This window comes from Sapajus apella, unplaced genomic scaffold (genome assembly GCF_009761245.1).
Source record: "Sapajus apella isolate SASKATOON/1434 unplaced genomic scaffold, GSC_monkey_1.0 scaffold62, whole genome shotgun sequence".
NCBI classification, from domain to species: domain Eukaryota; kingdom Metazoa; phylum Chordata; class Mammalia; order Primates; family Cebidae; genus Sapajus; species Sapajus apella.
This window is the reverse complement of record NW_022437002.1, coordinates 16,953,929-16,967,303: the sequence shown is the minus strand read 5'-3', so window position 1 is coordinate 16,967,303 and position 13,375 is coordinate 16,953,929. Positions and strand designations below refer to the sequence as shown.

The 13,375-nt window shown below is 44.5% G+C and overlaps 1 protein-coding gene across 2 annotated transcripts in view; it reads left to right on the top strand.

The window, feature by feature from the left end:
- Positions 1-13,375, top strand: part of EIF2B3 (eukaryotic translation initiation factor 2B subunit gamma) — a 126,197-nt gene that overhangs the window by 99,327 nt on the left and 13,495 nt on the right. For both annotated transcript variants that reach the window (XM_032247371.1, XM_032247370.1), the window contains 2 exons: positions 1,087-1,164; positions 1,723-1,871. In XM_032247371.1, coding sequence (XP_032103262.1) covers positions 1,087-1,164; positions 1,723-1,871 — 227 coding nt within the window. The remainder of the gene's footprint in view (positions 1-1,086; positions 1,165-1,722; positions 1,872-13,375) is intronic.

Genomic DNA, 13,375 nt, shown 5'->3' with positions numbered 1-13,375 from the left:
GAGTCTTTCAGACTGGTCTGGAAAGGTGTTCATGGATGACCTGAGTGGGAAGACTTGTCCAGATCACAGGTGCACTGCTATGTCCACATTATGAAAAAGGGGATCTGCTCTCATGAGCATGCTGGGAAGAGTATCCTCTGAAGTGCCAGCAGGGGCTATGCAGCAGACAGGCCCAAAAGGCCTTGGGTGGAGCGTGGAAGAAAAGATCACAGGGCTGGCGGCTGGGGATTAGCCTTCACATTCCGGTGTAGCTGTGCTGACATGGCCTCCATCAGCTAGTGTGGCTGCCACACATAGTCCTCTAACCAGTATTCTGCCTGTGCTGGAGAATCACAGAAAGGCACACTACCTGTGCCTTCCTAATGGACTGGTACCCAAAGATCCCCATACCTCTAGCCTTTTCAGGTTTCTCACACTGAAGAGGGAACAGTGAACTTCCCCTTCATGTTTTCTTTTGGCTGATGGATGGATGCCTTCTCAGGATCTGTCCTTGTTTTGGAATTTGTCCAAAATTGATCTCCTCGTCACCTCATGCATGGTCACAGTGGTCCAAGAGGTGACCAGGAACCCAGGATGCCTATGATCAAGATTCAGGGTATTCCTTGCCCTGTAAGTCCTCCTTTCCCAAGAAGTGCTATGTGGGTATCTCAGAGATTTGTCTCACTGCCTCCCAGCCAAAGGACATGGCATTACTTTCAAGGAAGAGCATTCACAGTGAAGAGACTGAGAATAAGGCAATCTAGAAGCTGCTGCATAAATAATCCTGGTCCTAGGGGAAATGAAGCAGCCTCCTGCTCTCCCTCACTCAGACAGGAAGCTATGGCTGAGAACTCCCCATATCTCTGATTAGACATTGGGTTCTACCTAAGGTGTTTTCAGATCTTTAGTGAACAAATCTCTATCCTCAAGAGAAGCTTCTGGAAGCTGCTGCATAAATAATCCTGGTCCTAGGGGGAATGAAGCAGCCTCCTGCTCTCCCTCACTTAGACAGGCAGCTCTGGCTAAGAACTCCCCGTATCTCTGATTAGACATTGGGTTCTACCTAGATGTTTTCAGATCTTTAGTAAACAAATCTCTATCCTCAAGGTGCCCAAATTGCTGTCTGCTCTCTGTCCAGAAGAACCACCAGTCCACTCGTCAGCCCAGATTGTCAGCAAACACCTGGTAAGTGCTAGTGTGGGCAGGGCAGGCATGGGATGTTCTTTGGGAGCATTGATACTTTTCCTTGAGAAGCCAGATTGCAGCCTTCAAGTCCTGAACCTTATTAGCCCTGGGGAAATCACAGCGGGTTTTGACAATAAAATCTCACTCAACAAGACTGCCTGGGCAAGTATTGACCTTGTAAGGAAGTGTCCATTACAAGGTCAGACACAGGAGACTCAGACACAGGAGCTCTCCATCTGTTCCCCTTCTAACTCAGATTTGAGCACTCTCTTTAAGAGAGCACATCTGTACACAGAAGTGCATGAATGTGTATATGTGTCTGTTGTTTGTTTTGTTTTGTTTTCTTGGCAAGGGAGGAAGGCCCATGCTTCAATTAGGTTTGAGGTGATCTCAGAGGTGTTATGTGACCTTGTGGCCCTGAGAAATACTGATGATGGTCCCTCTTGCTTATGTATGTTTATAGGAAAGATCCCATTAGACCCCACCTTGAGGGATCTGGAGGGTGGTTTGCAGTTGGTTGAGATGGATGGACAGGGTTTTATATTTTGCCTTTTACAGGTTGGAGTTGATAGCCTCATCGGGCCAGATACACAGATTGGAGAGAAGTCATCCATTAAGCGCTCAATCATCGGTTCATCCTGTCTCATAAAAGACAGAGTGACGATTACCAATTGCCTTCTCATGAACTCAGTCACTGTGGAGGAAGGGTATGTTTCCTCATGTATCCACTTGAGGCAAAGATAATGGAAAAATGCCTTCAAAGCATTTTTAGTAGAGGAAGAGCAAGATTGGCAGAGTGGGAGGTGAGGAGATTATGAGTTCCATCTGGGACAAGTTGAATGCATGGTGATGTACAGGAGGCCTTGCTCTACAGGGCTGGAACATAGGAAAGAAGCTTGTGCTTGAGGTACAAGTTTGGAAGTGGTGGGCACAGAAGTGATAACTGGAGGCTGAGTGTGATGGTTCATGCCTGTAATTCCAGCACTTTGGGAGGCTGAGGTGGGCGGATAAGCCCAGGAGTTCGAGACCAGCCTGGGCAACAAGGCCAAACCCCATCTCTACCAAAAATACAAAAATTAGCCAGGTGGCACGCACCTGTAATCCCAGCTATTCTGGAGGCTGAGGCAGGAGGTTTGCTTGAACCTTGGAGGTGGAGGTTGCAGTAAGCCAACATTACACCACTGCACTCCAGCCTGGGTAACAGAGTGAGACTCTGTCTCAAAAAAAAAAAAAGTGATAACTGAAGCCTTGGGAGTAGAGTAGATGAAATCACCCAGGCAGGGAGAGTGTGTGATATGAAAAAAAAAGAAACTAAAACAAAACCTTGGGAAATGGGAACAACCAACCACAAGCAATTTTAGACATAAGAAAAGGAATCTAAGGAGACTGACAAGGAATGAACAAGGAGGGGACATATGAGGTAAGGGAGAGGACAGTTGACAAGTGAAGCCCAGGTGTCCAGTTAGGGAAAAAGTGGATGGTGATACACTCACTGAGATGAGGAAGGAGGGGCAGATTTGTGTGAGACAAGGTCTGTGTAGATCACAAGAGGTTGGAAGTGCCTGTAGGACATCAGGTTTGTGGAGATGTCTGGTGTTCAGTTTGTGGTTAGAGCTTAAGAGGAGAGGTCAGACCCAGAGATATAAAGTCTTTGTCTCTTTCCCACATCATTCTTGTGATATTCTCTCTCTATCTATCTCTCTCCTTTGAGATGGGGTCTCTCTTTGTCCCCCAGGCTGGAGTGCAGTGGTGCGATCATGGCTCACTGCAGCCTCGACCCCCTGGACTCAGGTGATCCACTCATCTCAGCCTCCTGAGTAGCTGGGACTACAGGCATGTGCCACTGTTTTTTAGTAGAGACCGGGTTCTTTGGGAGCACTGAGACTTATCTTTGAGAAGCCAGATTGAGGCCTATGTTACCCAGGCTTGAATTTCTGAGCTTAAGCAGTCCTCCCCACCCACCTCAGCCTCCCACAGTGCTGAGATTACAGGCATGAGCCACTACACCTGACCATTTTGGTGTTCTCTAACTTATTTTTCCTGTCTTCATCATTCTTTGTCTTCTACATTTACCCTTCCCCCATTGTTCTTAGAACATGAGCTCTGGAGTCAGACTGCCTAACTGAATCCTAGGTCTGTCACTTATTACCCTCTTAAAGAATTGGCCAAATTAGCTGGGCATGGTGGTGCACACCTGTAGTCCCAGCTACTCAGGAGGCAGAAAAATTGCTTGAACTCAGAAGGTGGAGGTTGCAGTGACCTGAGATCGTGCCACTGCACTCCAGCCTGAGTGACAGAGTAAGACTCTATCTAAAAAAAAAAAAAAAAAGTCCTTACCTCTTTGTGCCTGATTTCTCATTATAAAATATGGTAAAACTTAACTACCTTGTAGGTTTATTGGGAGTATTAATTAGTTAGTAAATATAAAGCTTTTTTTTTAAGACAGAGTCTCACTCTGTCACCCAGGCTAGTGCAATGGTGTGATCTTGGCTCACTGCCACCTCCACCTTCCGGGTTTAAGCAGTTCTTCTGCCTCGGCCTCCTTAGTAGCCGGGATTACAGGCACACATCCCCACACCCAGCTAATTTTTGCTTTTAGTAGAGACAGGGTTTCACCATGTTAGCCAGACTGGTCTCAAACTTCTGACCTCAAGTGATCTGCCCACCTCGGCCTCCCAAAGTGCTGGGATTACAGGCATGAGCCACTGCACCCAGCCATATAAAGCATTTAGCAGTTAGTTGCTATTTTTATTTATTATTGTTATTGTTATTATATTACTACTTTATCTCATTTGACAAAGATGGCATGTTGCCAACATTGTCTTTCTGAAGAATATCTCTGATCAGATCTTTGTTCTATTAAAGACCTTTTGAAAGTTCCCCCTTACCTTTAGAAGACATTGGAACTTCATGATTTCTCATGGTCTGGCTCCAACACTGAGTCTAGAATGCTATTGTGGGATGAGGCCTTAGAAGTCATCCAGCTGGCTGGGCACGGTGGCTCACACCTGTAATCCCAGCGCTTTGGGAGGCCGAGGCAGGCGGATCATGAGGTCAAGAGATCAAGACCATCCTGGCCAACATGGTGAAACCCCATCTCTACTAAAAATACAAAAAAATTAGCCGGGCATGGTGGTACGTGCCTGTGGTCCCTGAAAAGAAGTCATCCAGCTGAACTCCTAAATTTTTATGGATGAATAAATTGTAGCATTACAGACTTTTTTCTCATTGCACCCCTGCTATGCCATGTCCTCTTCCAGACTCTTGGATAAAACTGGCAAACATCACCATTCTCTTAAACCAGAACTGCACTTGCCTTCATCCGTTTGATCACCTGGTTCCAAGTAACTCATGAGGCTTTGTAGCTTCCATTTTCTTAGACATTCCAAGGAAGACAATGGCATAACTTTCCCGTATGCTTTAATTTTCAACCTTTTCCTGCCTTCTGTGGGTGAGCAGACAAAGGAGCAGCTCTCTAACACCACATTAAAGTCCAATGTTAGGGCTGGGCACAGTGGGTCACACCTGTAACCTGTAATCCCAAGATTTTGGGAGGCTGAGGCGGGCAGATTGCCTGAGCTCAGGAGTTCAAGACAGTCTGGGCAACATGCAAAACCCTGTCTCTTAAAAAAAAAAAAAAATTGCCAGCGTCAGTGTTTGTGTCCTAATTGACATGAAAAGACTTGGTGAGGAAACCATGGCTCCCTAAGACACTACAGCTTCCTATGTGAGAAAAGTTCAGAGAAAAGGCCTGGCATATCTCATGGTCATTTGCTGTTTTGGAGGAGACAAGTTCTTTTTTTTTTTTTTTTTTTTTTTTTTTTTTTTTTTTTTTTTTTTGAGACGGAGTTTTGCTCTTTTTACCCAGGCTGGAGTGCAATGGCGCCATCTCGGCTCACTGCAACCTCCGCCTCCTGGGTTCAGGCAATTCTCCTGCCTCAGCCTCCTGAGTAGCTGGGATTACAGGCACGTGCCACCATCCCAGCTAATTTTTTGTATTTTTAGTAGAGACGGGGTTTCACCATGTTGACCAGGATGGTCTCGATCTCTTGACCTCGTGATCCACCCACCTCGGCCTCCCAAAGTGCTGGGATTACAGGCTTGAGCCACCGCGCCCGGCTGAGACAAGTTCTTATTCTGTCACCCAGGCTAGAGTGCAGTGGTGCAATCATGGCTCACTGCAGCCTTGGCCTCCTGGGCTCAAGTGGTCTTCCCACCTCAGCTTCCCTAGTAGCTGGGACTACAAGCATGTGCCACTACACGGCTAGTTTTTGTTTGTTTGTTTGTTTGTTTAGAGACAGAGTCTCACTATGTTGCCTAGGCTGGCTACTTCTTTTTTAAATAAAAAAGTTGAGGTAAAGCTATAGGCAGCCCACATAAGACTAGTGAGTAGGAAGGCCATTAGAGATTACCCAATCCTGCGAATTAGCTCCTGCTGATAAGATCAGACATCCTACATCCCATATGAACTTTTTCCCATTATTTTGGGGTCACTTAGTTTTCATTATGGCAAACTTGGGAAAGGTAATTAAATTGCAGTTAAGTGAGACTTGATTACCCTGCTGCTATTCTGTCTTGGCTAAGTAGCAAAGTAAAAGCATAAAATTGTTTAGAAGGGAGTTTTTCATATTCTTTGTGTGCTTGTGTCTGCCAGCAGTGGTGGGCTGCTGAGGCTTGAAAGCTTGCCAAGGCTTTCTGGACACCTGCCCAAGGTCTTCAGGGCTTGAGGGATGTTAATAGGACCACCTTGGAGAAGGTGTAGGTGAGACTATTCAGAGAAAGCTCCTGCCCATCTTTCTCATGTTCTGGCATTTTATATGACAGCTGATGCTCTGGAATCCACAGTGTAGTGAACACTTCATTGTCAAGGCTTGAGTGTCAGCCCTGTTTTCTGCATCTTTGGTCCCCTGGTCCCAATTAACCTCTCCTGCATTTCCCCCAATCCAAGGTGCATGACCCAAGCAGCAGTCTAGGGTAGCTGCTTCACATGCTGGCAGGCTAGAAAGCCAGGTTCTCACCTAGGTTTTCCATGTGTTTTGCAGTTAGGAAGTGTAGCCCTCAGCACCAGATAAGAAATTACTACTTCTTATCATTACCCTGAGTGAGCTACACTCAACTGACTGCCCTACCCACTGGGTTCCTTACATTTCTGCTTCCCTTTATTTCTAACATTCACCCTGCCTGAATTGTCTCTCTTTGGAGCTCTTTCCTGTAAATATCCTATCCATCTTGCAAGATCCAGTGCATTTTCCAACTCTTCCTTGCAGCTTTCTTAAATTGTCATAGCCAGCCAGGCATGGTGGCTCATGCCTGTAATCCCAGCACTTTGGGAGGCGAGCCAATCACCTGAGGTCAGGAGTTCGAGACCACCCTGGCCAACATGATGAAATGCCATCTCTACTAAAAATACAAAAATTAGCTGTGTGTAGTGGCACACATCTATAAACCCGGCTACTCAGGAGGCTGATGCAGGAAAACCACGTGAACCTGGGAGGCAGAGGTTGCAATGAGCCGAGATCACACCACTGCACTCCAGACTGGGTGACAGAGCAAGACTCTGTCTCAAAAAAAAAAAAAAAAAATGGCCGAGCGCAGTGGCTATTGCCTGTAATCCCAGCACTTTGGGAGGCCAAGGCAGGCGGATTACCTGAGGTCAGGAGTTCAAGACCAGCCTGACTAACACAGAGAAACCCCATCTCTACTAAAAATATAAAAAAATTAGCCAGGCGTGGTAGCGCATGCCTATAATCCCAGCTACTTGGGAGGCTGAGGCAGGAGAATCGCTTGAACCTGGAAGGCAGAGGTTGCCATGAGCCAAGATCATGCCACTGCACTCCAGCCTGGGCAACAAGAGTGAAACTCCACCTCAAAAAAAAAAAAAAATTAAATAAAAAAAGTCATAGCCAGAAATTATTTCCCCCACCTCTGTGCTCCCTGTTCACCCTTAACACTTGATTCATGCTCATGTGGTACTGTGGCACTTGCTGCATCTTTCTTCTCTCTTCAGCTAGACTATAAATTCCTTGAGTAGCCGGGCGCGGTGGCTCAAGCCTGTAATCCCAGCACTTTGGGAGGCCAAGGCGGGTGGATCACGAGGTCAAGAGATCGAGACCATCCTGGTCAACATGGTGAAACCCCGTCTCTACTAAAAATACAAAAAATTAGCTGGGCATGGTGGTGCATGCCTGTAATCCCAGCTACTCAGGAGGCTGAGGCAGGAGAATTGCCTGAACCACCAGGAGGCGGAGGTTGCGGTGAGCCGAGATGGCGCCATTGCACTCCAGCCTGGGTAACAAGAGCGAAACTCCGTCTCAAAAAAAAAAAAAAAATTCCTTGAGTATAGAAATAGTTTTATATGTTCTTGTATCCCCTCACTCCTTAATACTGAACTTTTTACATATTAGATATCTTATAAGCATTTACTGAGTGAAAAATAGAGATCTCTGATTTAACCCCTCTACTATAATTGGCTAAATATCTGTTAAGAGATCCCTCCTGCTTCTAGAAAAAATACTGTGCATGATTACGGGGGGGGAGAAAATTAATAGTTTTTTTTAAGTTGGTACCAATGTTATAAATACAGAAAAAAAATTGTGGATGAGTGTTTCATTCCTTGAAGCTCACAAAATTGAAAAAACAAAACCACAGAAGGAAGCTTTTTCTATAATAAAACGAAATAACCTCCACATACCTATGCACAGACTACAGAATATCTTCCAGATACAATGACATTTAGATAAAATCCAAAGAGAACACCAAGATTCAACATAAGGAGTATAAGGAATGGGACCATGGGTGAACCAAAGGAAAAATGACAAACATCCTCTTTTCAAAATACCAAGGCATGCAAAACTGAAAGAAAAAACATCAAGGCACATAGAAGGAAGAAAATCAGGCTGGCCTCAGACATTTCTTTTTTCTTTTTTTTTTTTTTTTTTAAGACAAAGTCTCACTCTGTCACCCAGGCTGGAGTACAGTGGTGCAATTTCAGCTCACTGCAACCTCTGCCTCACAGGTTCAAGCAGTTCTTCCTCAGCCTCCCAAGTAGCTGGGATTACAGGCGCCCACCACCAGGCCCAGTTAATTTTTATACTTTTAGTAGAGATGGGGTTTCGCCACATTGGACCAGGCTGGTCTTGAACTCTGACCTCAAGTGATCTGCCCGCCTCAGCCTCCCAAAGGGCTGGAATTACAAACATGAGCCACCATGCCCAGCCTGGCCTCAGACTTTCCTGTGGTAACATTTAAGGCCAGAAGACAGTGAAACAACATTTAGAGAATTTAGGGGGGAAACAGTTGTGACCTAAGAATCTTATAACCTTCCATATTTCATTCCTACAAGGAAAGAAAACAAAAAAGAATCCTTTAGTCAGTTATGGTTGCTATGTAAAAGCATCAGAAATATTCCAGGACTCAGGACATGGGTCACCCATGAACCCTCTGGAAAACTCTACTTGAAGATATAATATAGCCAAGGAAGAAATGAAAATGGATAGTTTAAGGTATAAAAGTGAATCCTCTTAATCATAAGTCTGATTAGTGGTAATTATAGTTGCAGAAAAGAACATAATTGTTAAGAGAATTCTTTTTGGAGACAGAGTTTTGCTGTGTCACCCAGGCTGGAGCGCAGTGGCATGATCTTGGCTCACTGCAACCTCTGCCTCCTGGGTTCAAGCAATCCTCCCACCTCAGCCTCCTGAGTAGCTGGGACTACAGGTACACACCACCACGCCAGGCTAATTTTTGTATTTTTAGTAGGCGGGTTTTGCCATGTTGGCCAGGCTGGTCATGAACTCCTGACCTCAGGTAGTACACCCGCCTCAGCCTCCCAAATTGCTGAAATTACAGGCATGAGTCACCCAGCGCTTCTGTCATCCTCTTGAAAACAGGAAATTATGACACTTTGGAAAGATCCCCTGGATTAAAGGGACTCCTAATGGCATTTGGCTCACTACCTATCTTTGAACCATTTGCGCTAAACCCATCTTCTTAGATGAAGAGCTCTGCAACTTAACTCCTTAAGGCTGTTAAATCTTTGCTTTGATTTCCCCTAAACTCCCTAGCCTCTGCTTAGGGAATATGAGGAGGGAGCCATTTATCACCACTAAACCTTGTATAGTGAAGTGGGGCACATAGAACTAAAAAGAGGAAATTTTCAGCCTGCTCACTGGAGCCAGTACATTTTAATCTAGAGGACCCAAGAGCAAGAGTGACCAGAAACAGGAAAAAGGTAAAATCATTTCTTCAAGTATTATATCTCATTACCTGAATTAACCTGGATAGATCACAAAGGTGATGTTGAAGAGGGGAAAGCAAGTTACAGAAGGATGCACAGAGAATGGTAATATGTATGTACAATTTTAAAACATGCAAAACAACATTGTATGTTTAATATATGTAGTAAAAATGCTTAGGAACAATAAACACCACAGTCAAATAATGGTTACCCTGGTGGAAGAAGGAAGGAAATGTTATGAAAGAAAGATGCGTAGCAAGTTGGATTGTTTGTTTCTTAAGCTGTTTGGTGGATACACAGGTGTTCTTTATATTATTCTCTAGTTTTTTTCTATACGTAAAATATTTCATTAAAAATAATACTTGGCCGGATGCAGTGGCTCACGCCTGTAATCCCAACACTTCGAAGGCTGAGATAGAAGGATCACTGAGGCCAGGAGTTTGAGACCAGCCTGGGCAACATAAAGACTCCATCTCTACCAAAAAAAAATTGTTTGAAATTGTAAATAATAAAAAAAATTTTTAAATGAAAATAACACATGGTTCTTTCTCTAAAGACATACTTGGACCAGCTTAGAAGGGCTTAGGTTAGGAGGCTTCCCAGCACCTGGAGAGATATGGGTGACTCATCCATAATCTTTGGGCTGAACTGGTGAGTTGGCCTAAAGCAGCCTTAGTCACATGCCTAGAAAAGCTACATGTATCTTCAGTTTCATTCCCTTTTCTTACGCCAGGGTCATGAGTAGGTTTAGGAAGCCTGCCAACTAATCTTCAAAAAAGAACCTGCCCATCCTCAGAGTTACTGAGAAGTTTCATGCCTCTTTGCCAAATATTCCCTAAGTCAGTAACTGAGGCAGGAGTCCATGATACAGTGGAGTGTCACTTTAAGCTCAGGCACATTGTCTAACATCTTTGAGTCTCAATTTCCTCTGTAAAAATTGGAATAAATACCACCATCCCTGCAAGTCTGCCGAAAAGATTAAGTTATAAGATGAGTATAGGCTGGACATGGTAGCTCACACCTATAATCCCAGCACTTTGGGAGGCCAAGGTGAGTGGATCATGACATCAGGAGATCAAGACCATCCTGGCTAACATGGTGAAACCCCGTCTCCACTAAAAATACAAAAAATTATCCCGGTGTGGTGGCACCCACCTGTAATCCCAGCTACTCAGGAGGCTGAGGCAGGAGAATCACTTGAACCCAGGAGGCGGAGGTTGCAATGAACCGAGATTGTGCCACTGCACTCCAGCCTGGGCAACAGAGCAAGATTCCGTCTCAAAAAAAAAAAAAAAAAATACTTTGTATAATGACTGAGATGTATTAGACAGTAGATATATGTGAGTTCCCTTTCCTTACTGGAAAGAACTGAAGAAAGACCTACCTGAAGCCAGAAGAGGAGCCAGAATTTGGAGGCAGTCTTGCTTCCCCAATCAGCCTTCTTCCTCGAGTGATATGCTACAACATAGTATAGCGTAGTGTCCCTGGCCAAGCAGTGCACTTACTGTAGAGCTCTGTGTTTTTCTCATGGCCTCTTTTCCACTGAAGTATTACAGTTTTCCGAGTAATTTTGCAAGGCCTGCCTCTGTGCGTGAAATTGGAACCCACCAAGGAGAAATGAGAACCAAGTCTCCTTTAGTCTTAGCCATCACGGAGCAGCATCTTAGGGAACACAGCTAGACATTAGCACAGCAGAGTGCTTAGTGCCAACCTGAGAGTTAAAACTAGGATTCAGAAGCTGTAATTCTATCCTAGAGCAAGTTCTTTTCTTGGACTATAGGAACTCATCTCTTCTCTCTCTTTAGGCACTAAACAGAAAAGACAGAGGCTTCGCTGCCAGTTGGCAACCTGTAGAGGGCTTGTTTGATATAGTCCTGTCTTTCCACTCCCTGTAGCATGAACAGACATACTCCCAGTAAAGTCCTTGATCCTGGAGTTTCTTCTTGAATGGGAAAAGCTGTATTTGGTTGAAATTTTTCCAAAGTACCTCAGCCTTGCTAATGGAGGTGATTTGTGACTACACAGTAATACTGGGGAACAGTTAAGGATACAGATGGTCAGAAAAGAGCTTCACACCCAGTAAGCTGTTGTCAGGTATTCATCTCAAAGCCTTCCACAGATCCACTGACCAGGAGCCTCAGAAGAGCCCACAGCTTTCCATTGGTCACCCCACTTTCCCTGTCATATCTGCAGGCTCTACAGCCGTGGTTTATGTCTCAGAGTTACACATATACTGGATGAGATAGGCAATATGAGAAGTTCCTGAAGACCCCAATCAGATCTACAAAGCCTAAGAAAAACCAGGCTGTTTATTACTGTGGAAATCCAACCTCAGTTATTCTTACCTCTTCCTTCCAGAAATCTCTCCCACTTATATCCCAGATTCCAAAATAGATATTTTATTGTCTCTAATTATGGTTGAGTTCCTGTTAGCTGTTTCTTGTCTGCTGTGTTTACCCCTTGCCTAGCTTCAGAGCACACATTGTTTGGTTCTTACTACTGAGTAGGAAGCATATCCCTACTACCACCTTGGAAAAAGAAATAAGACTTTTCTGTGATAAACTAGTAGCTAACAGAAAGGCAGCTTCATCCCAGGAGCCTCTGTATCTAAAGCTTTCTATGCTTCATTATTACCCTTTTTGGAGAAATTTTCCCCAAAAACCAGGAACCACTCTAACTGCTTGCTGGACTACTTTGCAAGTTAGGCAAGTTGGAAAGTTCTGGAAGCTCTCTTAAAGCCCACCCACTGAGTGTATCCCAAGCCTGCCAAAAGGCAAACTAGTGCTGTCTCTGCCCATCACTAGCCTACACCACAGAAGTGCTATGGTTTTGGCCTTTTGCTGCTTTCCAACAGGCTTTAACCTCCTAGGAGAACAGAGATAAAGAAGACTCTGAAATGCCAGAAAATACTAAAATTTTTTTTTCATTTTACTAAGTTTTGGCATTTGGGAATAATCTTTTTTAATGGCCTGTGTATCAGTGTTTTCAGTCCTCGGAATGTCCTCTTCCCCACCCCCTCACGCCTCTTGGGTTGGGAATTTTTCCTTAGTTTTGTTTTGTTAAAGGGTGCTTATACCCTCTCTATCCTCCCCCTTTTCCCCCCAGCTGCCCATTTTTTGATCTTCCCATTTCTGACCCAGGGGTACTGAATATCCTCTTGTTAGAAAAGAGCTCCTTCCATTGAGCCATCTCAGCTCAGAATAAGGCAGTTCTAGGTCTCCTCTAGTCTTTTCTTAGTTTCTTTGTATTGCATTATGATTAAATTATGGATTCTGAAGTCAGGCAGACCTAGATTTAAATAGGTTACTAGCAGTTATATGGTTTTTGGTGAATGGTTTAACTTCTCTAAATCTGTTACCTCATCTGTAAAATGTGGTTGCTCTTTTTTATTGCCTCAGAGATTAAAATAGTACTCCCAGAATCATCTAGGAGAGGTTTTCTTTTAGTTAAATACATTAAGCTTCTATCCAAGACCTGCCAAAATAATTGATGGGGGCCAGGACACTGAGGGTGGTTTTATTTGTTATTTCTTACACTATAGTATACACATGCCTATAGTCTCAGCTACTTGGGGGGCTGAGGCAGAGGATCACTTCAGCCCAGGAGGTAGAAGCTGCAGTGAGTCAAGATCACACCACTGCACACCAGCCTGGATTACAAAGTAAGACCCTATCTCAAAAAAAAGAAATTACTAGATTTGTGGCCAGCCATGGTGGCTCATGCATGTAATCCCAACACTTGGGGAGGCTGAGGCAGGCAGATCACGTGAGGCCAGGAATTTGAGACCAGTCTGGCCAACATAGTTAAATCCCATCTCTACTAAAAATACAAAAATTGGCTGCGTGTGTTGGTATGGGTCTGTAGTCCCAGCTGCTTGGGAGGCTGAGGCAGAATTGCTTGGACCTGGAAGGTGAAGGTTGCAGATTGCACCAGTGCACTTCAGTCTGGGGGACAGAGCAAGATTCCATCTCAAAA